Source organism: Dromiciops gliroides, chromosome 1 (assembly GCF_019393635.1).
Source record: "Dromiciops gliroides isolate mDroGli1 chromosome 1, mDroGli1.pri, whole genome shotgun sequence".
In the NCBI taxonomy this organism is placed as follows: domain Eukaryota; kingdom Metazoa; phylum Chordata; class Mammalia; order Microbiotheria; family Microbiotheriidae; genus Dromiciops; species Dromiciops gliroides.
The window spans coordinates 45,463,875-45,490,050 of NC_057861.1; the positions used below are offsets into that span (position 1 = coordinate 45,463,875).

At 45.5% G+C, this 26,176-nt stretch overlaps 1 protein-coding gene across 2 annotated transcripts in view; it reads right to left on the reverse strand.

The window, feature by feature from the left end:
• The window catches only part of INSR (insulin receptor), a 155,280-nt gene that overhangs the window by 123,874 nt on the left and 5,230 nt on the right, over positions 1-26,176 (reverse strand). For both annotated transcript variants that reach the window (XM_043977823.1, XM_043977822.1), the window contains exon 2: positions 5,814-6,365. In XM_043977823.1, coding sequence (XP_043833758.1) covers positions 5,814-6,365 — 552 coding nt within the window. The remainder of the gene's footprint in view (positions 1-5,813; positions 6,366-26,176) is intronic.

Consider the following 26,176-nt stretch of genomic DNA (forward strand, 5'->3'; position numbering starts at 1 on the left):
CAAGCCCATGGGTTCGTCTATGCCACACCTCCAGCCCAACTGGGAAGCAACCATGACCCTACCCTGGCCCCAGTTGCTCTGGACACACCCACCCACATAATCACCAACTATACTTAACCTATGTATCACCCGGAGATTAAGTCACCCTCTCATCATCAATCTCCCTTCGATGCTCCTTTCTGTCACAACAACACACAAACTCTCACTCTCCTTGCACGAGCATCACACACAGCATACCATGAAATCTTAGGCTTGGACAAAAAAATCTCAACTTGAACCAGGACAAAAATTCAGTCTACAATCTCCTCTCTCCAAAAAGATCATCCAGTCTTGGTTCAAGCACCTGCAGAGATGGGAAACATGTTATCTAGTGAGGCAACCCATTCCACTTTCTGACAGCTTTTTTGGTTAGGAAATTTGCCCTTATATCAAGCTTCAATCTGCTTCTCTGCAGGGGTGCTACCTCAGGGAATCCTTCCCTGATTTCTGCACTCGCCACAAACAGTGAGTGCAATCTTTTTCACCTCAATTTTCTTTGTACAATAGTACTCCCCCTTTTTTGTGAGGCAACTAGGGTTAAGTGACTTGCCCAGGGTCACACAGCTAGTAAGTGTCAAGCATCTGAAGCAGGATTTGAACTCAGGTCCTCCTGACTCCAGGGCTGGTGCTCCATCCACTGCGCCACCTAGCTGCCCCCAATAGTACTCCCTTTACCTCTAGTAGAGTGTGAGCTCCTTGAAGGCAGGGACTGTGTCATTTTTGGCTTTGTACGCCCAGTGCCTTTCTTTCTTTCTTTCTTTCTTTCTTTCTTTCTTTCTTTCTTTCTTTCTTTCTTTCTTTCTTTCTTTCTTTCTTTTGTGGGGCAATGGGGGTTAAGTGACTTGCCCAGGGTCACACAGCTAGTGTTAAGTGTCTGAGGCCAGATTTGAACTCAGGTCCTCCTGAATCCAGGGCCAGTGCTTTATCCACTGCGCCACCTAGCTGCCCCTGCCCAGAGCCTTTCAAAGTGACTGGCCCATAATTGGCACTTCAACACTTGCCCAGTCATTCAATATTCGATAGATACTGGGGATAAAAAGACAAAAAAAGCAAATAGTCACTGCCCTTGAGGAGTTTATGTTCTAGAGGGTGAACCAATGTGCACAGTTTCTGAATCTGCCTGTTGTGAAGCAAAGTTCTCTAAACCTTCCAGTCCTGCCCATGTGGGAGTGAGTGGTCCCCAGGACCCAGTTAAGCCCAGCTGGAGGTAAGAGTTCAGGGATGTCTAGAGTCTTTCAAAACCTCACCTGGAAGGTTGTCGAGCCACCCGAGGGCCAGAAGATATAGGTTAAAAGACTCACCAAGCAGGCTTAGGATGGAAAGGACATTATCTCCCACTATCTGTTTCCAGGAGACTGGCAGTCCCAACATTCACCTCATCCACCCAACACACACACACACATGCACACGCATGCACACGCATGCACACATAACAACTTCTGAACCAATCAAAAACAACCAAGCTTCCAACAGAGCCTGAGGGGCCTGACCAGGTGTTCAAGGGACACTTCTGAGTGTGCATGCCCATGTTCTTCCATAACAACCCACAGACGTGTATTCTGAGCTAAGAGAAAAACAGACCACATTCTCAGGAGCAAGATTAGATAAGCGAACACATAAAATGTCAGGGGCATTTTTCAAGCCTCAGACTAATTATCACCAATTCCCTCAGCAAGAGAACTCAAAGGGAAAAGAGACAAATTTTTTTTTAAATGATCAAGAGAGACAGCATAGGGGCAGCTAGGTGGTGCAGTGGATAGAGCGCCAGCCCTGGAGTCAGGAGTGCCTGAGTTCAAATCCGACCTCAGACACTTAACACTTACTAGCTGTGTGAGCCTGGGCAAGTCACTTAACCCCAGTTGCCTCACTTAAAAAAAAAGAGAGAGAGAGAGAGCGAGAGAGCGAGAGAGCGAGAGAGCGAGAGAGCGAGAGAGAGAGAGAGAGAGAGAGAGAGAGAGAGAGAGAGAGAGAGAGAGCATGGAGGAGGAGATGAAGAATTGAGCCTTAGGGTAAGGAAGTGATAGATTTGAGTCCTGTCTCTGATGCATACTGGCAGGGTGACTTTGGACAAGTCACTTGATCCCAGGGAATGAACTTAGAGATAAACTGCAGATTTTGATCAGTGGAGGGAGTTTCCAACATGAGTTTCCTACACTAACACATTCCTTGATCCAGACAAAAAAAAATTAATTTAATTTAATTTTAAAAAATAAACAGATCCTTAGTTGTGGCATGAGACTGAGATAGGGAATCTGAAACATTTAACGGGCCCCATTAGACTTGAAGCTCTGGGGCAGCTAGATGGCACAGCGGATAGAGCACTGGAGCTGGAGTCAGGAGTACCTGAGTTCAAATTCGGCCTCAGACACTTAACACTTAGTAGCTGTGTGACCCTGGGCAAGTCACTTAACCCCAATTGCCTCACTAAAAAAAAAAAAAAAGACTTGAAGTTCCTTGAGGGCAGGGACTGTCTTTTGCCTTTCTTCATATCCCCAGCACTCGGCCCAGTGCCTGGCACACAGCAGGCACTTAATGTTTGTTGACTAACAGAATCAATGACAAACAAAACTCAGGGAGAAACTGATCCCAAAGTTGGGCCAAAGGGCAGCCCTTTCCTTCTCCCCGTGACCCAGGTAGAAGAGTACTCTGGAAGGCTCAGTGTATGACAATAGGGCACCAGATAGCTGGAGCCAGGCACCCCCAGAGCATCCTCTGGCCACTGTCCCACTGGTGAGAGATGGCCTTGACAATCTTCAATGAACTGTAAAAGAATCATCACCAGAAAAACCAACTTTCCCTTTCAGTCCAACCCAACAAGCCTTTATCAAGCACCTACCCAAACAAGCGCTGTCCTGGGTACTAGGGAGGTTGAAAATGAAAACTCCTGCCCTCCCAGGATCCTGCATCCTGCCGGGAGGAACCCAGGATGTAAACAGCTAAGTACATGTAGAATAATTACATGAGCAGGGAGAGAGGAAGAGGAGAGGGTTCAGGAAAGATATCTCATAGGAAGGCCCACAAGAGCTGAAGCTTAAAGGAACAGGTAAAGGAGTGTAGGGAAGGTGGTCCAGGGCAACAGCAGAGAGCTCTAAAAAGGCACGGGGGTGGGGAATAGAATGCCAAGCTCAGGGGAACCCAGTTTGGCTCAAGCATAGAATTCATAAAGGCCAATGATGTTAAATAGACCTGGAAAAGTCAACCAGAGCTGAAATGTAAAGGGCTTTAAAGGCCAAGTTAAGGAGTTTACTTTTTTTTTTCCTAGCAGCAACAGGGATCTACTGAAAGTTATTTTAAAACAACAGCAACAACAACAACAACAATAATAATAACAATACATCTTAAAGGGTAAACAGTGAATCCTCAGTCTCCCTTTTGCTTACCCCCTGACTTCCACTGTGTTCATGGTTTGAGAGATTTTGTTTCTTTTCTTTTTTTTTTTAAGTATTTATTTAGTATTTTATATTTTGGGATTTTCTTTCAACGTCAAATTTGTAACACAATTACCTTGGGGAATCCCAGCAACAACAAAAGGCTTTTTTAAAAAACCCCATGTCTCTGGACCGGAACAAATCCCATGCTTTTAGTTTGTGCTTGGAATCGGTGACTTGTCCCAGCACATGATCACACACACACAGACATACACCCCTACACCCGATCACACCCTTATACCAACAGTCAAACAATAAGCATTTATTAAGCACTCTGTATGGAGTCCCAGGTCCTGTGCTAAACATTAGGAGTAAAAAGAAAAGAAAAACACCCTGTTCTCTCCCCCTTTCACAAACACCTTCTTGACTAGCTTGGGATCCCAGAGTTTAGAGATGGGGCTGTACAGACCCCGCAGTCCTTCCATCTCAACCCTATTTTAAGAAGAGGAAACTAACATCCAGAACAAAGCCAAGTCTTAACCAAGGTCTCAGGGCACTCAGGGCCAATGGTGGGACTGAAATGGGAGCATCCTTAGTGCCAGCCAGGGGACCCCAAGCCCTCGCACCACTCCTTTAAGTAGGAAAGGACTTTTCTGCCCCCTGCCCCAAGACATGTGGCAGGTTAATCCTCCACACAGCCTGTTTCCTTCAGCTCCCCTAGAGAGCAGGCGGTGCCTCCCACACCTTTGTAGCCAATAAATATTTGCATCCCAGCTGGCGTCAATAAATATTTGCTGAAGGAATGAGTGAGCCCATTTGATGTTTCCATCTGATTGGCCTCCCTGCCTCTATACTCTGCCCTCTCCAATCTAGCCTCCAAAGCACTATAAAAAAAAAAAAATAATCTCCTTCAGGTACAAGTTCTGTTCTGCTTAGAACACCTTCAGTTGCTCCCAGCTCCCCCTGAGAGAAAATATGAACCGTTCATCCCAACACCCGATTTCCTCCAAAATCCAGCCTCCACCTACCTCTCTTTCTCCAGCCCCGATTCTTTATTACTGAACTCCAGCCCACCTGCACTCAGCGCTCTTTCTTGCTCTCCCTCTAGATTCCTGGATTTCTCTGCCTGTCTGGATTAGTCTGGGTTACTCTCTGACTGCTTTTCTCTAGCTGCCACAAACCTGCTCTCCCAGCTCAGCTCAACTCAGGTATCACCACCTCCAGGAAGCCTCAGCCGGAGAAGATGAGGCTCTTCCTTCTTGCTCCTGAAATATCCCTAGAGGATACTAGATGTCTCTTCGGACCTTATCATCCTCTACACTGTATCCTATTTCTGTTGTATTGCCCCCAAACCCACCCACCCCCATTAGACTGTAAGCTCCCTGAGGGGAGGGACTATAGCATTTCCCATCTCTGCACCTCTCTCCCAGGGACAAACAGATCGGAAGGGGAGGGTGAAGGCTTGGTTGGATTTCGTCGGTACAAGGAACTCTGAGTATTAAGGCTCCTTCTACTACTTTGAGTCAGCACCTTCTCAATAACCATGGTCTTAGAAGAGTTGCCTGTAGCACTAAGAGGTTAAGTGATTTGCCCAAGGATGATGTGTCCAAGGCAGAATCTGAATTCAGGTCTTCCTTATTACTCTAGCTCCAGATGGTAGGTACTTAATAATACTGGTTGGATTTGCTGGATTTTATTGTTGTCACCCAGAAGATGGGCCAGAAACACCAAGAAGGAGATTTGCCCCATTTTTGTCCAGGTATAATAATAACAACTACTCATGCTGAGAGAACACTGACTTCAGGTTTGTAAATCACCTTCCATATATACATCATCTCATTGGAGACCCTCAGCCCTGAGAGATGGACATGCTACCTTATCGGGGAGGAAAGTGGACTTCCCATTACTGGTCACTCAGTAAGTAACTTGAGTTTTGAACTCAGGTTTCTCCTGATCCAGCCCCAACACAAACCCCTGGGAAAGGGAAGATTTTATCTAGTTAAAAACTAAAGTATATGGAATATCAGAGCTGGGAGGGCCCCTAGAACACAGGATGTCAGAGCTGGGAGGGTCCTTGGAACATAGAATGTCAGAGCTGGGAGGGCCTTTAGAACAAAGGATGTCAGGGCTAGAAAGGCCCTTAGAACACAGAATGTCAGAGCTGGGAGGGCCCCTAGAACACAGGATGTCAGAGCTGGGGGGGCCCCTAGAACACAGGATGTCAGAGCTGGGAGGGCCCTTGGAACATGGAATGTCAGAGCTGAGAGAATGGAGTGGACTTAGATCAGAGAATATCCAAGTCTGTAAGTACCAGACAGAATTTGAACCAACTGCCAAATCCAAAACTGGTTCTCTTTCCATTGCACTGGCCTTCAAGAAAAACAAGAACCCAACCCTGATTCCTACCTTTCTGGCAATGGGTGTGGGTCCAGCACCGTTCAATAAACTGGCCATTGATCACGGTGGATTTGCAGCTGTTGACTCCCTTCACTGCCCCTGGGCAGACATCCCCACACTCTTCTTTGTCATCTTTGTTATCCACGATATAATTGTCCTCCACTGAGTCTAGAATCTGAGACCAGTCAATGGTTGACAAGTAACATAGCTCATTATTCTTCTCGATGCGCACAGCCCCGCGGGTGATGTTCATCAGGCTGTGTAGACCTATCTCTTTCAGGTGGACCATCTCAAAGATGACCAGGGCATAATTGAAAAACAGGCGGGATCCACGAATGACAGTCAAGTTGGGGAAAAGGTCCTTGAGGCTCTCAAGCCCATACACCCGGAAGAGCAGCAAGTACTCTGTGATCATGGTAAGTCTGGGGAAACTGAGGTCCCGGAAATCTTCAGGCTTTGTTTTAAACATCAGCAGTATTTGTAAGTTGCCCTCGATGACAGAGCAGCGCTCCAACATGTTCAACTGTGTGAGGTTGTTCCGAATGTCCATACTCGGGCACACTGTGAGGAAAGGGAAGACAAGGAGGTCACTTTACCCAAAGGCATGCTGAGCTATAGGAGGACCCCAACAGCTAAGAGACTGCAGATACCCAAGTAACCCTAGGATCAGAGCCCGAGGTCTGGAAGCACCTCAGGAGCCTTCAAATCCACCCCCTTCTTTGATGGATGAGTGATGTACCCAAGGCTGAGATGCAAAACCAGGTCCTTCACCTCAAAGGCAAGGATCTTTCCTCTAAGAACTTCTACCTGATCCCACTCACAGAAACAAGGCTCAGGGAGGTTAAATGACTTGGCCACATAGGATTGTCTCTGACCTCTGTGAAATGAAGTTGGGCACCATGGTGTTTCCTCAGACCCTCCGGGGTCCCTGAGACCCTTTTAGGGGATCCTCAAGGTCAAAACTATTTTCATAATATTCAAACATCATTTGCCTATTAAAAACACACCTCCCAGGGGCAGCTAGATGGCGCAGTGGATAGAGCACTGGCCCTGGATTCAGGAGTACCTGAGTTCAAATCTGGCCTCAGACACTTAACACTTACTAGCTGTGTGACCCTGGGCAAGTCACTTAACCCCAATTGCCTTACTAAAAAAAAAAAAACAAAAAACCACACCTCCCTTTTCCAACAACATATGTGTGTGAGGCCAGCTTTTTTCCATATATTTCAACCAAAACAACATAATGCAACAAATTGAAAGAAGAAGCAGATAGGAGAATCCAGCTGTCTTCTAGTAAGCCAGACATGAAATTGATTTGCAAAAATGGAAAACAACCCACTCTTCTCAATGATTTTTTTGTTGTTGTTTTGGAAAATAGAATTACTTTTCATTACAAATGTCATTTAGGGCAGCTAGGTGGCGCAGTGATAGAGCACCGGCCCTGGAGTCAGAGTACCTGAGTTCAAATCCAGCCTCAGACACTTAACACTTACTAGCTGTGTGACCCTGGCAAGTCACTTAACCCCAATTGCCTCGCTTAAAAAAAAAACAAAAAAAACCAAATGTCATTTATATTAACATGTCACAGGTCTATTGTTATTTTAAATGAATTAATTCATTTTAATGTCTAATATGGTAAATATAACTAGATCTAACTGAGAAAAACAAAAGCCCTTTAGAGGGTTCTCAATCATTTTTTAAAATTTTTTTTTTTTTTTTGGTGAGGCAATTGGGGTTAAGTGACTTGCCCAGGGTCACACAGCTAGTGTTAAGTGTCTGAGGCCACATTTGAACTCAGGTCCTCCTGACTCCAGGGCCGGTGCTCTATCCACTGTGCCACCTAGCTGCCCCTTCTCAATCATTTTTAAAAGTGTAAGGGGTATGCTGGAGCCAGCTCATAACCCTCCTATGTTGGCTCAGTTTGGGGGGTGAGTGTTCATACCATGGAAATCTGCAAATGCCACAAATCAGGGCTGGGTTTATTGTTACTTCGATTGTCTAGACCTTTAAAATGTGATGGAGAAAATTGTAATAATACAGATTAAATTCTTTTTTTCCAGCTTAAATTCTAAGATGTGTTATGAGCATTTCTTCAGAGGGTCAGTCGTTAAACATGTAGCAGAGATATTTCTGAAGATGGAAAGATCTGAGACCCACGAGTTTGAGAGGAAGTAGAGCTGGGTTTTCAGTTTGAAGATCTGGGTTAGACCTGTGAGGACATCTCATCTAGCTCTCCCCTATTTTACAGATGAGGAAACTGAGGCCCCAGGGCTTAAGTCTCATGAGGAGGGAGCCTCAGAAGCAAGCTTCAAACCTATATTCTCTGATGTCCTAGCCAGTATTTATGGCTCTGCTACTCCCATGTCCTTGTAGATCTATGATTTTCTGACAATGGCCCAGAGAAAGTGAAAAACTTCACCCACAGGCACACCAAGACCAACAAAGAGTCACCAAGGGTTTGTGAGCAAAGGAATGCCATGACCAGATCTATAAAAATGCCAGCTCAAAATGACCAACCACAATGCCAAAGAATGTGGCCAAGGCAAGAATTCATTTTGCTTGACTATACATATTTGTTACAAGAGTTTTGTCTTTCTCCACCCCCCGCCCCCGGAAGAGAGGAAAAAGAAGAGGAAGCAAGTTTTTGTTCATTAAAAAAATGAAACTGAATTTCATTTTTTTATTTAAAAAAGAAGAAAATGACAGCTTAAGGAGGAACCAAGACTAGAACTCGGGTCTCTCAGCACCTTGCCTCATGCTCTTTTCACCACAGTGTAAGGAGAGACAGATAAACACTCAGTTACCAGAATCTGCCAGCAGATTCAAACCAAACCCAGGCCAGCAGAGCCCTCAGCTCACATTATGTAATCAGTACAGTGGGATTACAAGGAAACAGGTTCTTGAGCAATGGGGGGGTTGGGGTGGGGGTGGTCAGGGGGCTGCCCTGGGCCAAAGGAAGCTTCCTGAGTTCTATCAGGGGGCTTCTTCGCACACTCTGCTTTGGGGAGGGTGGGGGAATGGATGGAGGCACAGGTTGTAAGCAGCTGAGCAGCCCTCCAAGCCCCAGTACCAGCCCCCGGCTTCTGCTCCAGACTGAATGCCAAGGTGAACTTTCCCCAGCTCTCCAAGTTCACGTTGGTTCAAAGGAAGAGTTACTTCTCAGAAGTCAGCTCCCTAGAACTTGCTATGCCACAGGGCAAACTGGAAAGAACGAAGAAATGCCACTGTATGTCACCACCAGGCTGCAAGGAAATGCGCCCAGGCCACCTACTGTGGACACCACGGAGGGAAGCCTGCCCGCCTCTCCTCTCAGCACAAATATCCCAACAGAAAAAGCCCTGAGTCAGAGCAGGGCAGCCCAAGGTCTGCCCCGCCCCCCTTAACAAGACCAGCTCCGTGGACAAGGAGATGGATCAATTAGGTAAGCCAACTGGCTTAAAGCTGTGCACAGCTATAGGCAAATGTGGTCACACAGTAGGAGAGCTTCAACAGTCCTTGGGAAACATGGAGTCAGATTGCCTTTCCCCACTGGACAGGAGGGGAAACTGAGGAAGTTAGGTATGGCAGTAGATAGAACACTGGACATGGAGTCTGGAAGACCTGAGTTCAAATCCAGCCTTGGACATTTACTAGTTGTGTGACCCTGGGCAAGTCATTTAACCTTTGTCTGCCTCAGTTTCTACAACTGTAAGATGAGGATGATTATATCCCCCCCCAATCTCACAGGGTTGTTGTAAAGATCAAAAGACATACAATTTGGGGGCAGCTAGGTAGTGCAGTGGATAAAGCACCAGCCCTGGATTCAGAAGGACCTGAGTTCAAATCTGGCCTCAGACACTTGACACTTACTAGCTGTGTGACCCTGGGCAAGTCACTTAACCCCCACTGCTTCGCAAAAAAACAAAAAATAAAAAAATAACCCCCCCCAAAAAAAGACACACAATTTGTACAAAGGGGCTTGGCATAGTGCCTGGCACACAGTAGGTCTATCCAGCTCTAAATCTATGTTTCTGTGATATTAAAGGTAGGTGGAAAAGCCAGATTGACCCAGGTTTGAAATGCCAAGCTGAGCGTTTTGCTTCTTAACCTGCAGCTAACAGGGAGCCAGCGAATGTTTTCAAGGAGGGGCGTGACATGGTCAGAGATCTGCTACCGATCAATATCCACCAGTCCATGACCACCATTCCCTGCCTTAGAGGAGATATGGGCAAGTACAGGGGCCCCAAGGGAGCTGCTTTGGGGCAGCCTTCTCTTTGAGCACCATTTCCTCATAGGAATGGAGGATTTTTCTCTGGTTTCTCTTCCTGATGCTGGTCCCTAGTTTGTAATTAATTGCCACTGATCTGGAGCCCTGGCAAACCATGATTACACCTCCTGGGGAAGGCTAACTCAGGGCAGAGCTCTCCCTTCTCTGCCCTTGAGCGTGCATTTCACCTGCAGGATGGCACGAGGATGATCTGAGCTTCCATCTTTTTTTTTTTGCAGGGCAATGAGGGTTAAGTGACTTGCCTAGGGTCACACAGGTAGTAAGTGTCAAGTGTCTGAAGCCAGATTTGAACTCAGGTCCTCCTGAATCCAGGGCCGGTGCTTTATTCACTGCGCCACCTAGCTGCCCCATCTGAGCTTCCATCTTAGCGCCCCCGCCCCCACCCCCTGAGCTCCAGGAGGCAGAGGGGCTATATTATGTCTTGGCTGAATCTCCCCAGGACCTGGTCCCATCACCCGCATGTGATAGAGGCCCAGAAAACAGTGATCGGGATGGGGAAGGTGCCATCGATCATGTCATACAAGGATTGGCTGAAGGGGTTGAAGATAGTGGCATCCACTTTAATGGACCTCCTAGAAAGCTAGAAGGAGCCTTACAGGTTAGCCACCCAGTCCAACTCCCTCATGAGAAGACTGAATCCCAGAGACGGGGCATAATTTACCCAATGTCACACAGCAAACGCATGGCATTCAAACCTGGGGTTCAAACTCAAGTCAGCTGTCTCTAAATGCCATGTTCTTTCCCCTGGAACTACTGAAGGAAAAGGAAGACTGCCTCTGCTCACTCTGGGGGCCCACGGGGTGGGAAGGGGGCACAGGCTTGGGGCAGGAACCTTGGGGACTGAGGCTGCTCCATCACTGTCACGATCACAGACGTTATAAACACCGCACGCTGTTCTTCCCCTCTTTGCCGAGGTTGGGGACCAGGGTTGTTGGAACTAGATTTTGTGCTGTAAAGAATTACAGAGATTATCTAGTCCAGTCTCCTCAGTTTCCAGAGAAGGAAATAAAAACCGAGAAGTGAACCCATTTGTACAAGGCACCCAATCGGCAGAGCAAGCATTCAATGTCAAGTCCTGCATCAGACTTGTGCCTAGACCACTGGAGGTGGCTGGCATGGTGATTAGAGGCATTAAATGGCTTCTCCCCCTCTTTCTTTCTTTCTTTCTTTTTCTTTTCTTTTCTTTTTTTTTTTTTGAGATTAGGGATGACTGGGCAGGAAAGGGGGGAGGAATATGCTTGAAAATGAAGGTCATTCAAAAACAAAAGATATCTATTTTTTAAAATTAAAAACAACACTTCACAGCCTATGTCCTTGGTTGAGGAAAAATGTGGTGGGGAAGTTACAGGGTCATAGATTTCAGAAGGAGAGACTTCCTAAGGGTTGGAACCAACTGTCCCAAAACAGAACAGGCTGCCTGCCTCCCACAGGGCTGATTCTCCTGATCAGAAGTATTCACACAGGGTCTCTTTACTGGCCCTTCCTACATCCACAGCCCTTTTTTACTCCAAACACTACTCAGGTTTATATCTAAAGCCTACTACATGGCTTATGCCCCAATCCTCCAGCCCACCTGACCACTATTTGGGGAAGAGATCTGTTTCCTCTCCCTAGGCCCTGGCCCCAGTGGGTGACTCTGGCCACCAAAACAAAACCCAACACCTAGTTAACAAGGAGAGGGAGGGACAGCCCTGCCCAGCTCACAAAACCCTGGGGTTTTTTTTATTGAAGTAATTAAAGATAGGTCTACTGTTTTCAAACCCCTTTTAAACCAAACACCTGTTATCACTAATTCTCCACTGACTCACAGGACCTTCACCTTGCCAACCACTTTTCCAGCTCCACCACTCAACGGCCCAAGAGTCCCCACTGGCCTGAATGTTGACATTTGCAAATAGGGCTCAGAACTGGGACTTCCTTCTATGAAACAATGAATAGTTCCTGTGCTGTTACCCATATGTTCTAAGTCTGGAAGGGAGCACCAACTGAAATATTGACCAGTCCTAGACCTAGAATGCTTCCTGGGCTGTCCCACCGAAGCACTCTGGGAAGCACTGCCTCCCCTCCTCCACCTCATGGACCCCGAAGTAGCTCTCAGACATGAGGCCTAAGATGAATTGAGCAATCATTTATTAAGCTTCTACTAGGTGTAAGGCACAGTGCACTAGGTACCAAGGATACAGAGACTAAACCAAACCAAAGTGCCCCCCCCCATGGTACATGGAAAGACAAACCGAGGACTTGGGTCCCAATCTGAGCTTTTCCACTTCCTACCTTGTAACCTTGGACAGCTAACTACAACTCTCTGGTTTCCTCATCGAAAGTATGGGGAAGGGGGCAGCTAGGTGGTGCAGAGGATAAAGCACTGGCCCTGGATTCAGGAATACCTGAGTTCAAATCTGGCCTCAGACACTTGACACATACTAGCTGTGTGACCCTGGGCAAGTCACTTAACCCCCATTGCCCCGCAAAAAAAAAAAAGTATGGGGAGGGTGGACTAGAATGTCTCTAGGTCATTCTAAATCAACAATCTTTCAAGTTTACATTCTGTTGGAGAGTCGGAACAAGACGGGGCTATGAAGTGGCCAACGAGGTAGAATACAGTGATGGGGGGGGAAGGGGAAGAGAGGGAAGATCTCTGGCATTTAGGCATTTGATCAACAATCAAGAGACCAAGCTGGAAATCCAGCCTAGAACATCCATGTATGTTACACTTTCTACCCAACCAAACTGCCTTGAATGTAGAGTCACAAACTAATGGAGAAGGGATTCTTTTTCTGGTAAGAATTGGACTGGACAGCCTCTGTGGTCCCTGCTAGCTCTGAAATTCTGTGGGTTCTGGGTTCAAATTCCAAATCTTAGCATTATTTCCTGTGTACCACTGGGCAAGTCACACAGCTTTTCTCTGGGCCTCAGTTTCCCCCTCTGCAAGAATTAGAGGGTCTGGCAGAAAGACCTCCAGGGTCCTTTACAGCTGTAAAGTTTACAACCCTCTGAAGGGATCATTCCTGAAAGTACCAGTCCTGAAATACCATTCGTGGCAAGATTCCATGGATCCTGGCATGTGATCGTTTGTCTCATTGACGTACGTTACCAAATGGAAACATTTCTGAGCATGTGATCAAATGAGATCAGAGGTGGAAACGGGCTCTGTCACAGTAAAGCCCTGTGCAAATATTCAGGAAGGAGTTACTGTAAGCACTAGAGCGACCCTTGGGAGCCACGAGAAAGGTTCAGCTGCTCCCCGGGCAGCAGAAATAACATGGAGTTTGGACTACTCTGGCCTGTGGCTGACTTTCTGAGCTGCTTCGTCTGACATCCAACCAACCAGGTGTTCCCTTGCCTCTATTATCTCACCAAACCATCCCCTTCTCTCCAGCCAGCCGCCAGCCTACCTTGGGTTCCCATCATCTCTCACCTGAACTACTGTGGAAGCCTCCTCATGGGACTCTCTTTATTCAGGCACTTCTCTCCCCAATCCATCCTTCTCACAAATGCCAAAGCAATATTCTGAGGTCAGTCCCCTGCTCCAGAAGCACCTAGGGCTCCCTTTGCCTTAGGGATAAATTATATACTCTTCTAAGGATTTTGTGTGTTTTTTGTTTTGTGGGGCAATGAGGGTTAAGTGACTTGCCCAGGATCACACAGCTAGTGTCAAGTGTCTGAGGTTGGATTTGAACTCAGGTCCTCCTGAATCCAAGGCTGGTGCTTTCTCCACTGAGCCACCTAGCTGCCCCTTCTCCTAAGGATTTTAAGGCTCTTCACAATCTGGCTCCAGCCTCCTGTCATAGGGTTAAATGCACGCGATTCTCCTTGACAAACTCAGAATGTTCCAGACAAACGGGTCTGCTTGCTGCTTCTCTCATACCTGACATTCTTTGTACCTTGAAAGCTGTCTCCCACAAATAAGAATAATAGCTATATTCATACATTACTTTGAGGTTTGTAAAACAGTCTACTGATAGGCTCCCATGTAATCCTCATAACCACTCTCGGAGGTGAGTCCTATTTCTTATCCCCATTTTAGAGATGAAGAAACTGAGGCAAACAGAGGTGAAGTGACCTGCTTGAATTGGCACACCAAATAGAATCCTCATTTCCATATCTTGGATTCTCCGGTTTCCTTTCCAAGGTTCCACCTCCTAAAAGAAAGCTATCCTTTTTTTTTTTTTTCGGTGAGGCAATTGGGGTTAAGTGACTTGCCTAGGGTCACGCACCTAGTAAGTGTAAAGTGTCTGAGGCCGGCTTTGAACTCAGGTCCTCCTGAATCCAGGGCCAGTGCTCTATCCACTGTGCCACCTAGCTGCCCCAAGGAAAGCTATCCTGATCCACTTCTACTACTGGTGCCCTTCTCCCATTCTGTGCCTACTTTGTATCGATTTCCCTTTTGGTTTTGGGTGCCTACATGTTTTCCCCCGGTGGGATGGGAAGTTCCTTGAAGGCAGGGACTGTTTGTCTTTGTGTCTCCAGTGTCCAGCACAGTGCTTGACACATGTTGTTCTTCAGTCATTTTTCAGTCAAGTCATGACCCCATTTGGGGTTTTCTTTCTTTTTTTTATTTTTTAGTGACGCAATTGGGGTTAAGTGACTTGCCCAGGGTCACACAGCTAGTAAGTGTTAAGTGTCTGAGGCCGGATTTGAACTCAGGTTCTCCTGACTCCAGGGCCGGTGCTCTATCCACTGCACTGCCTAGCTGCCCCCATTTGGGGTTTTCTTGGCAGAGTTACTGGAGCAGTTTGCCATTTCTTTTTCCAGCTCATTTTCCAGATGAGGAAACTGGGGCAAATGGGGTGAAGTGACTTGCCCAGGGTCACACAACCAGTGTCTGAGGCCAGATTTGAACTCAGGATGATGAGTCTTCCTGACTCCAGGCCTATCCAGTGCATTAAAAAAAAAGGAGGGGACTGAGGGAGTGGGATGCTCTCTGAAGTCCCTCCCAGAGCTAGATCCTTTGATGCTAGCTGCCAATATGTACATCAGCTCTTCAGTTTTCTGAATGAACTGAAGGGGAGAGGGATGGAGAGTGGGAAGTTTTAGAATCTTAGGATCTCAGAACCATAAGGAAGCTAAGAGGCCATTCAGCTCACCCAACCCTGTGCCTGATGCAGGAAGCCCTTTCCTGGAAATAAAATTCTGAATGATTGCCCAATGTTTAACATTCAGTGATAAAGAGTATCTTCTCTACCTGGGATTTTTAACTCCCCTTTCCACATGAAGACAGTGGTGCTCTGCTTAGCATGTGTTAAAAGCTCCTGAAACCTCAGGTCCAGAACACACCTGTGGGTACTGGTCTGCTCAATGCCCAAGATCCCAAGTCAGACAGGCTTCCACCCCCTCCCCACACCAGCCCACCATCACAGCCAAGTGAGCAGAGCTGGCCACACCTTGTCTCTTGGAGCAACCCAGTCAACGTTGGGCAGGCAAGGTGACACACCCAGAAACGCATACCCAGTATTTTTCTCTTCTCACACTTTGATAAGCAAGTAATGTTTGACAGCCCAGGGACTTCCACCCATCACTGCTCACATTTGTCTCCCTTATCACCCCCACATTGAGTGAAAAACATGGCCATCACACTGGCTCCCTAGTACCTCAAAACACAAGAAATAAAGTTATTGGGGGGCTATAGGATAGGGTGGAAGACCCCAGAAAGCTAGGTATACATGGGAAAGAGAAAGAACTCTGAATTAAAGAATGTTTTAAATGAAGGCAGTCTCTTAATTTCCAAGTGTGTACAGTCACTTAATAATAATAATAATAGATAGCATTTATATAGCACCTACTATGTGCCAGGCACTGTGACAAGCACTTGACAAATATTAGCATAATTGATCCTCACAACCACACCTCAAAGTAGTTGCCATTATTGTCATCTCCATTTTACAATTGAGGAAACTGAGGCAAACTGAGGTTAAGTGACTTGTCTGGTCACACAGCTAGTACGTGTCCAGGTTGTTGTTTATTGTTGAGTCATTGTCTGACTCTTCATGACCCCATTTGGGGTTTTCCTGGCAAGACTATTAACCACCCCCCAAAAAGAGCCTCCATTTATGGCCTGCCCTTCCTCTTCTAGGTCCATGTTTAACTCCTCCATCTCTGATTAACCCCCCAGCCCACACTGTATGACCTTGAGAAAGTCATTATCCTCCTCTGGGACCTCAGTTTTCTCATCAGTAACACAAGGAGAATTCATTCCTGCTGGTATCACAGGACTTTGAGAAACAGCATGGCACAGAAGGAAAAGGACTGAGAAAAAAGGATGAATTTGGAGACAGAGGACCTGGATTTAAATTCTGACTTGATCAGTTTCTCTTAGGAAGACCTTGAACAAGTCACTTACCTTCTCAGTTTCCTCATCTGTTATTAAATGAGGGAGAGAGGCTAACCTAGATGGCTTCAGGTCCCTTCCAACTCTTACACTCTTAAATCTAGAAGTCTTAGCTCTACTACTAGTATGTTTTAGAGCTGCTATCAGGAGCACAGTACAAGCTAGGGCAATATCAGCCTGTGGCCAGCTGACTAGTGAGAAGATCCCAAGCCAAACCAGTTGTGGTAGGAATCACACAATGTTCTTAACAGTGGAGGACTAAGGGATTGAGGACTGGCTTCTACTAGGAAATAAACTCCTTGTTGGGTCTTTGCATCCCCAGCAGCTAGGAGAGTGCCCAGAACACAGTAGTAGGCGCCCAATAACTGTTTGTTGAATGAATGAAAGACACAACCTGTCAGGACCTCAATTCTCAGTAAACTTATAAATGAAGAGGTTGCACTGGGTGGTCCCTTACATAATTTCCAACTCTACTCTATTGTGTGAAGGGACCTGGAAGACAGGAGTGAACTGCAGCCCACTCCAAACAGCATACCCCACCCACTACCATAGATTGTAAAACATCAGTGTGAACATCTACATCTGGGAAATTGGTGAATGCAACAAATCAGGGCTGGATTTATTGTTTCATTGATTGTTGAGACTTAAGAAAGTGATGGATACCTTATATGTAAATTAAAAAAAAGTGATGGAGAAAATGTTAAAATGTAGATTAAACTTAAAAGTGTTTTGTGGGTACTTCCCACCCTCACCCCCAGTCCATTGCTAAACATTTACCTGCACAGCCCTAAGTGTAACCAGGAATTATTATTGTCATTGGCAACAAATCAGGCTTTAAGGGGCCTGCTTTAAATTAGCGTGTTATAATTTATGTGAATTTGTGCTTCCAAGAGTTGAAAGAGATTTGGGTTCAAATCCACAAACATTTATTACAGGTCTGCAAGGCATTAGAAGAAGACCCATTCTCTTTCCTATTGGTGTGCAAATAAGTGAAATACATGGAAGAGCAAGATAAGTCTAATGGAAATAATAATAATCCATGTTTTATAAGTTTTTAAGGTTTGCAAAGCTCTTTTCTCAGAACGGTACAATAGGTACTGCGTGGAATATCCCCATTTCACAGATGAGAAAACTGAGGCTCTAAGAGGGGGTTAAGTGATTTGCCCATGGTCATAAAGCTGCTAAGTATCTGAAATAGGACTAGAACCCAGACACACACACACACACACACACACACACACACGCACACACACACATACATTCTAACTACTATCCTGTGGTGTCCCCCAAATGCAAGGGAGAGGTCCAAACAAAGTACAAAGAGAACACTTTCACTAGAGGTGGGAAGGGAAAGTTTCACAGAGGGAGTGAGTGGCACCTGAGCCAGTCCTGAACACAGGAGTAAATTGTAATAAATGGAAACAGGACAGCAACAGGAGCAAATTCACAGAAATGGGGCAGGGCAACAGAAAAACAGAAGCAGGGAGCAGTGCACTTTGGCTAACATCCAGAATGTGTAAAGGGGACTAGGCTGTGTTAAGGATGGACAGGTTAGGGGGCAGCTAGGTGGCACAGTGGATAGAGCACCGGCCCTGGAGTCAGGAGTACCTGAGTTCAAATCCGGCCTCAGACACTTAACACTTTCTAGCTGTATGACCTTGGGCAAGTCACTTAGCCCCAATTGCCTCACTAAAAAAAAAAAAAATAAATAAAAATTAAAAAGGATGGACAGGTTGGAGCAGATGCTGGAGGGCCTTGAACACAAGGATCACAGGGTAAAACTTGCCCCCACTCCCCACCCCCACCCCTCTCCCTGATCAGGATGAATTTCTTGGATGATGCTGTAAAGGGTTGCTTGGAGAAGAAAGCCAATGGAGACTGAGAGGCCAATTAGGAGATTGTCAAAAACCTTTAAGTGGTTTATAATCATTCCCCTATTGTCCTGTTTATCCAATCACTTTGTTTGGTTAACCTGCCCCTGAGATTAGAACTAAGTTATTAGAACTCAGTCCCATCCAAGGGTAAAAAAAAAAAAAATCCTGGTTAGCAAAAGTCTCAGGGAAATTGCCCCCTGACCACAGATTCTAGAAATGTGGGGGAACAAAAGAATCCCTGGGTGTTGGAAGCACCATTAGAGATGTATGTTTCCACACAGAGCCTGCTTTACACCCCACTGCATCCCCCCTCCCAGCCTTCCTCCCTCTCTCCCCCAACTCTGATTTTTCATCTGTTGTTCCTGCCAAGAAGAATGATCTTTGGACTGGAATGAACAGAACAAAATGAACTAATAAGGAGGTGATATCCAAGATAACTAGGGAGTTGGTATGAGAGCAAGCACCTTGATGCCTTGGATGACTTCAAGATACTAGGGTCCAGATGAATCACCTCTTCTGGTTCAAAAAGAACTAGCAAATTTGATTAGTCCTGTGTCCATCATGGATATGATCTTTGAAAAATAATGAAGGATGGGAGAGAGAGAAGAAAGGGAAAAGGTGCATATGGTCCCCATTTTTTTTTCAGGGCAATCAGGGTTAGGTGACTTGCCCAGGGTCACACAGCTAATAAGTGTCAAGTGTCCGAGGTCAGATTTAAACTAAGGTCCTCCAGAATCCAGGGCCTATGCTTTATCCACTGCACCCTGTAGCTGCCCTACCCACCCCCCAATTTTTTTTTAAGTAATAGAATTAACTCCTCAAGCTTGGAGAACTTGACCTTGATTCCTGGCAAAATCTAGACTGGATTGTTAAAGGGATAGTTAGTGAATATTCAAAAAAGGAAACAGTGATCTCAGAGAGCCAGCATAACTTTATCAAAACACAGGCCAGGCCAGACTATCTTTATTTCCTTACATGACAGGGTAATCCCTGGTGATTCAAGGGAGTGTTGGAGTTTTTAGTGAAGCATTTGGCAATTTTTCTTATGCTAAAAGATGAAAAAGTGGAGACTAGAAATCAACTTCACAAGGAAGAGATGGGAGAGGACTAGCCAGATAGCAGTTCTTCTAGTTGATTCTCTAAGTATACCATCACATCATCCTCGTTGCCTATTCTAAATCCTCCAATTTCTTTTCCTTCTCTTATTGCTAAAGCTAACATTTCTAGGACGATATTGAATAATAGTGATGACAACGGGCATCCTTGTTTCACCCCTGATCTTATTGGGAAAGCTTCTAGATTAATCCCATTACAGATAATGCTTGACAGCAGTTCTTCTAAAGAAAATCTGGGGCTTCCAGTGGACACCAAACTCAATGAATCAATCATATGATATGGCAGCCAAAAACCTAATGTGACCTTAGGATGCATTAAGAGAAGAAAGGGGGGGCAGCTAGATGGCGCAGTGGATAGAGCACCGGCCCTGGAGTCAGGAGTACCTGAGTTCAAATCCGGCCTCAGACACTTAATACTTAACTAGCTGTGTGACCCTGGGCAAGTCACTTAACCCCAATTGCCTCACTTTAAAAAAAAAAAAAAGAGAAGAAAGGGGTCCAGCACAGAACCTGGCTCCCCAGCCTCCCTTAACACACTGCCAAAGTTATTCTTCCTGAAATGTGGTTTTCACCATAGAAACCCAGAATCCCAGAGAGGGAGAGGCCTTCGGAGAGCCTCTGAGTTAAACCTCCCATTTGATGTAGGAAACCCCTCAACTGCCTCCCTGACAAGAGATGATCCAGGCTCTGATTGGATACCTTCAGGGATAAAGGGCTCACTACTGCTAGAATTGTTAGCAAGTGCTTAGGCCAAACCAAAAACTCTGGCTCCTAGGAACTCCTGTTCACTCACTGATCGTTGCACTTTGTACCCCTTCTCTCTGATGCAACTATCATCCCCTCATCACCATCATAACTGACATTTGCATACCACTTAAAAGTGTGCAAAGCATTTGATATATCTCATCATCATGGAACAGTGCTAATATATAGCTGTCTGTGTTTATGTCATATCCCTCTACTAGGCTAAATGAGGACTTGGGGCACTGCTGTATCTAAATTTTTTATCACACCTCTCCCCTGGAATAGAAAAGAACAGGTCTCTGCATCCAACAGGAGCCTAATAAATAACTGTTCTATTATTCTATGATAATGCTCCTATTTTTGCCTGCAGGAGAAACAAAAAAGCCCTGCTCCGGAATCTGTCAGGTCATATCCACATTTTCCATCCTGGCATTCAATGTCCACTTCTCTTATCCAACCTCCTACTATTGAAAACATTCATTCCTACTGTGCTCTGTTCCCAAATCGCCACCAGGCCCACGCACAGTCCCATCTCTGGACCTTTGTTGCACTAGCCTTCTCATGCCTGGCATGCCCTGGCTAATCTGATAAAAAAAAAAACCACACAACCATTCTTCCAGGCCCAGCTCAGGGGACACCTCCCTTCTCCCTCTCCAATTAAGGGAGCATGTACACAGTGGAAAGAATGCTGGATTTGGAGTCAGAAGACTTGATTTTCAATTTCAGCTCTGCTATTCACTACCTAACAGGACTTTGATTTGGTAACATCCAGAGTTCCCCCCTTTTTTCTTTTCTTTTCTTTCTTTTTTTTTTGGGGGGGGGCAGGGCAATGAGGGTTAAGTGACTTGCCCAGGGTCACACAGCTAGTAAGTGTCAAGTGTCTGAGGGCAGATTTGAACTCAGGTCCTCCTGAATCTAAAACCAGTGCTTTATCCACTGAGTCACCTAGCTACCCCCTCAAACAGGGCTTTGGACAAGTCGCTTCATCCTCTAGGGTCTCAGTTTCTCCATCTACAAAACAAATGAAGCGCCTGGTGCAGAGTAAGACCCTAATCAAATTTTGATGAGTTGAGTAGAATATATATAATAACAATAACTAGTAGTAGTAATAATAGCCAGCATTCATATAGCATTTTAAGGTTTACAAAGTAATATAATACACACACATATACATATATATACACATACACACATACATATATATACATATACACACACATATATACATACACACATATACATATATACACATATATACATGTGTGTGTGTGTCTATGTGCATATACAATCTCACTTGGTCCTTACAACAATCCTTGGGAGGTAAGTGCTTATTATCCCCATTTCTTATACCCATTTTATGGATAAGGAACTAGGCCGGGAGAGAACAAGGAGGGTAGATCTGACCACCTGAAAATTCCTTAATAAGGTTTAAATCCATCTAAGGTCCAAACTCCAAGCCCTACCCTGGGACAGTTCCTGTCCCTACCCCGCCCCCCCCCACCCCAAAGAATCTGAAGTTTCCAAGTCTCCTCCATTGTGTGAGATACAAAATTATAGGTATCTGCTCTAGCAACAATGTTGTAGCCCACAAGGCCAAGGAGTCACTATGGGTAACATTGTTTCCGTAGTAGGACTTTCATTCTTCCTAGAGCTTCAGAAGATCCATACATCTCATCTCTGGTCCAGCTGGTGGCCCCAGGGCTGGAAGAGACCCTAGTCCAGCTTTCTCATTTTAAGAAGAGAAAAACCTGAGAGATAAGAGGGCTTTCCCAGAGTCACCCATGTAGTCCATGCCTGACCTGGAATTTGAACCCAGGTCCTTGGGGTCCAAATCGAGTGGATCAGGTTTTAGGACTTTAAAGGCCAAAGTCTAACCCACCCCATTATTTTTAAAATCTGTACTTACAAAACAAAACATAAAAAACAAAAACTTCTGTACTAACAGCTCCTGTTTTTACACATCCTTCACTACTGAATATATCCCTCTGCCACCCAAACAACTATCCTTCCCCAGAGGGCCATCCCTTGGGGGGGCAAGGGGAAAGGGAGTGGATCTTTTCATTAAAACTAACCCAACATATCGACCAAGTCATATCACATGCAAAGATCCACATATACCCACAGTCACACACCTCAGCAAAGGGAAGGAAGTATGTTTTCTCATCTCAGGGCTAAGCTTCCATTCTTTCAGGTTAAGAATACTAAATACTGGGGCAGTGGATAGAGCACCGGCCCTGGATTCAGGAGTACCTGAGTTCAAATCCTGCCTCAGACACTTGACACTTACTAGGTGTGTGGCCATGAGAAAGTCACTTAACCCTCATTGCCCCACCAAAACAAACAAAACCCAAATACTAAGGAGCAGAAAGCTTAAGTGATATGCTCACAGACATGTTCCCATTAAATAAGTATCTGAGCTCGAATCTGAAGCCAGAACCTTGGGCTCCAAGTCTACATACAGTCAGCTCCAATACACCTCACTCCCCACAGGCAGGCAGGCAGGCAGGCAGGCCAGGAATATACTCAGGGTTGTAAGGAGAGTGATTTGAGAATTTAGTTCCAGGCCTGAATGGACATGAAGAAGGATAATAGCAAATAGCAACAACAACTGACATTTATATAGTGTTGTAAACATTGTGTGTTGATCAACTGTGATATACTTGATCTTCTCAGCAATACAATGGTCCAAGATAGTTCAGAAGGACTCATGATGGAAAATGCTCTCCCAATCCAGAAAAAAAGAACTGTGGAATCTAGATGCAGATTGAACCATACTATTTGTACTTTTTTTTTCTTTTTTGAGGTTTTTCCTTTTTGCTCTGATTCTTCTTTCACAGCATGACTAATGCAGAAATGTGTTTAATGTGATTGTACATATATAACCTATATCGGACTGCTTTCTGTCTTAGGGAGCAGGGAGGGAGGGGAGAGAGAGAAAAAAATTTGAAACTGGAAATCTGATAAAAACAAATGTTGAAAACTATCTCTACATGTAACTGGAAATAATAAAACACTTTTATTATGTAGTGTTGTAAAGTTGATCTACATTATCTCATGAACCTGGCAACACCCCAGTGAGATACTTATTTAAGGTATTATCTCCATTTTACAGATGAAGTCTTTGAGGTTCAGAGAGTGAAAGGGACTTGTCAAGTTACCCAGCTAGTAAGTATCGAAGGAAAGATCTGAAGGTTCTGCTTGATTCCAAGTGAGACACTCCATCCACTATATTATGATGCCTCTAAATCAAAGATTCTGAACCTTTTTTATGTCCTGGACCCCTTGGGTGACCAGTCTGGTGAAGTCTGTGGACCCCCCCCCCCAATCAGGTTTTTAAATGCATAAAATAAAATACACAGGACTTCAAAGGAAACCAATTATATTGAAAAGCAGTTATCAAGTTAAAAAAAAAAACCTGCATACAAATTTGTGGAAACAAGGTTAAAAACAACCACAAAGCCCTTCTGCTAAAGGAGGGGTCAGGAAAAGAGCATGTGGATTAGCATGTGCAGGAGAGAAGGTGAGGAAAGAGAGGAGGGTCAGAGAAAGGGATCTTTTATTGCCTGTGTCATCAGGCATTCGGCTATCAAGAATTCCAACCATCAGAAGCTCTCTAAGGGACTTATCCCAGCAGGGTTTTACACATGCATTCCAACACACACACACACACACACAACGAATTGTTTGTTTTATTTTGTGTTTGTGTTTTGGCTTCTCTCTGTATCCCCAGCACTAGCACACAGTAGGCATTTAATAAATGCTAGTTATCTAACACTCTCTCTCATACACACACACACACACACACACACACAGAGGTTGGGGGTTGGTTTTATTTTGTGTTTTTTGACCTCTCTCTGCATCCCCAGCATGAGCACACAGTAGGCATTTAATAAATGCTAGTTACCTGACTCACACATATACACACACACACACACACACACACATACCATTCAATAGCAGAGGATTGGGTTTATCCATGATCCTTTGGAGGCCAGGACTAGAAAGCCGACCAGTTTGCATCACAGCACTCAAGTGACATTATTTTAGGAGACTCCATCTTCAAAACTGACTTTCCCTGCTAAAAACATGCTGGATGGACCAAACAGAGAAACTCCCTCCACTCTAGCTCCACCCTCCACCCCAAGCCACGATGGAAGTTCCAGGCTTTTCGTGAAGCTCTCCACCCCACCCCACCCCCAAGCCTAGGCCCAAGCTTAGCTCCAGCCCCATGTACCCTTCACCAGCCCCCAGCTCCGCACTGCACAATCTCCCCTGCCCTTTGCCTTCCCAGGGCACCAGTCCCCCAGGGTGAGAACCCAGAGCAAGAGACACAGGGCCAGGTTTCCAAGGCCTTTTTTTTCCTGAATGACTTTATTCAAAATCCAAGAGAGATCAACTTTGTCAACACTTCCAGGAAAGGGGGTAGGGGGGGCAGGGTGGGAAAGAGGAGGCCCCTGACTGGGAGCAGAGGTGCCTGAGTTTCTCAAAGTGGAAGGCGGGCCCCTGGACTCCCTGGACAAACTAGTTTAACTGCAATACTGGAGGGGCTGCTTGGAGGAGCCAGACTGGCTGTCAGACCATAGTGTTCAAAATACTGTCTGGATTGGGAGAAGTTTCTGGAACTTAAACTTGGTTTACAGTAAATACCCTGCAGACAGTAAAGCTAAGTGATTGAAAACTGGGAGAGAAAGGCAGTGCTGGCTTGGACTGGGCTTCAGAGAGAACGGGTTAGCAGAAATAGGGCTAGATATGGTGGTGGAAGACCTCGGATCAAATCTGAGCTCCCAAACCTACTGCCTGTGTGACCTTGAGCAGGTCCTTTCCTTCCCTCCCCCCACCCATCTGTAAAACAGGGGAGAGACTAGACTAAATGAAGGTGCTTTCAGCCCTACAACCTTTGAAGGGTGGGGACTGGCATACAGGCCTTGGAGTCAAGAAAACCAGGATTAGAAGCTCATCTCAGACACCCAACCAACTGTGTGACCCTGGGCAGGTGACTCAAACTCTTTGACACCTCAGTTTCTTCAGGTAGGGCCACCTACCTATTGTTAGGAGATTCAATTAAGACAATGCATGTAAAATCCTGGGACCAAATACAGCATCACTTAGGGAAGGCAAAGCCAACAGTTGTTCTCGAATCCCAATTTTTCTTGCACAGTCAGAGCACATAACTAACTGTTGTGGGGGGGGTGAGTGAAGAGTCGGGGGGAAGGGTTGCAAGGAAACTGCCCCCACTTTGCCCCCTGGGACCCAAATTGAAAGTTTCCCGATTGAGAAAACAGCCTCATTCAGTCTAAGAAGGAGAGAGGCTGCCGAGGAGTCTCTTATTACAATCCATTTCTCAACCCTTGGCAGGAGGCAGACAAAAATACTCACTCCCTGCTGGCCACACAGCAATGGACAGTCTGACAGACAGTCAAACGGACCCTGTTTGTTTTTTTAAAACTCTCCTGGCCTTCCCCAGCTTCACAGTTACACCCTGCTGACTCCCAGAGTCCCTCAGTCCTACACATCACAGACTCATTATATAGATCATTACTGCTCTGAGATTTCAAGTTCAAAGGGACTTCAGACATGACCCAGTCTAATTCCCTCCTTTTAATAGTGAGAACCCAGAAAAGTTATGTGACTTGCCCAAAGTCACACAGGTAGTAAGTAGTAACAGTGGGATTTGAACCGGGGTCCTCTGACTCCTCACCTAACACATTCTCCATTGTACCCCACCCCCCAACTTGAGAGCCCTGCATCAACAGGGGAGTCCTCATTTCCAAGATGTTAGCCAAACACCAATGATAGCAGGAAATTTAGTAGCAATAGCAGAAACAAAGGATCATGGGAAAAGAGTTAGAAGAACAAAAGTCCTAGAATTTTCATCTCAGAAGAGCCTTGAGGCCTTCTGGGCCAATTCTGTGAGTCGGTGAACCCAAACAATTCCTTATCTGTAAAATGAGAGGCTTGGACTACCGCACTTCTAAGCACACTCTTTACAATATGATATGACATGATATTTGACCACAGGTGCTCTTGACAATATCCCTGACAAG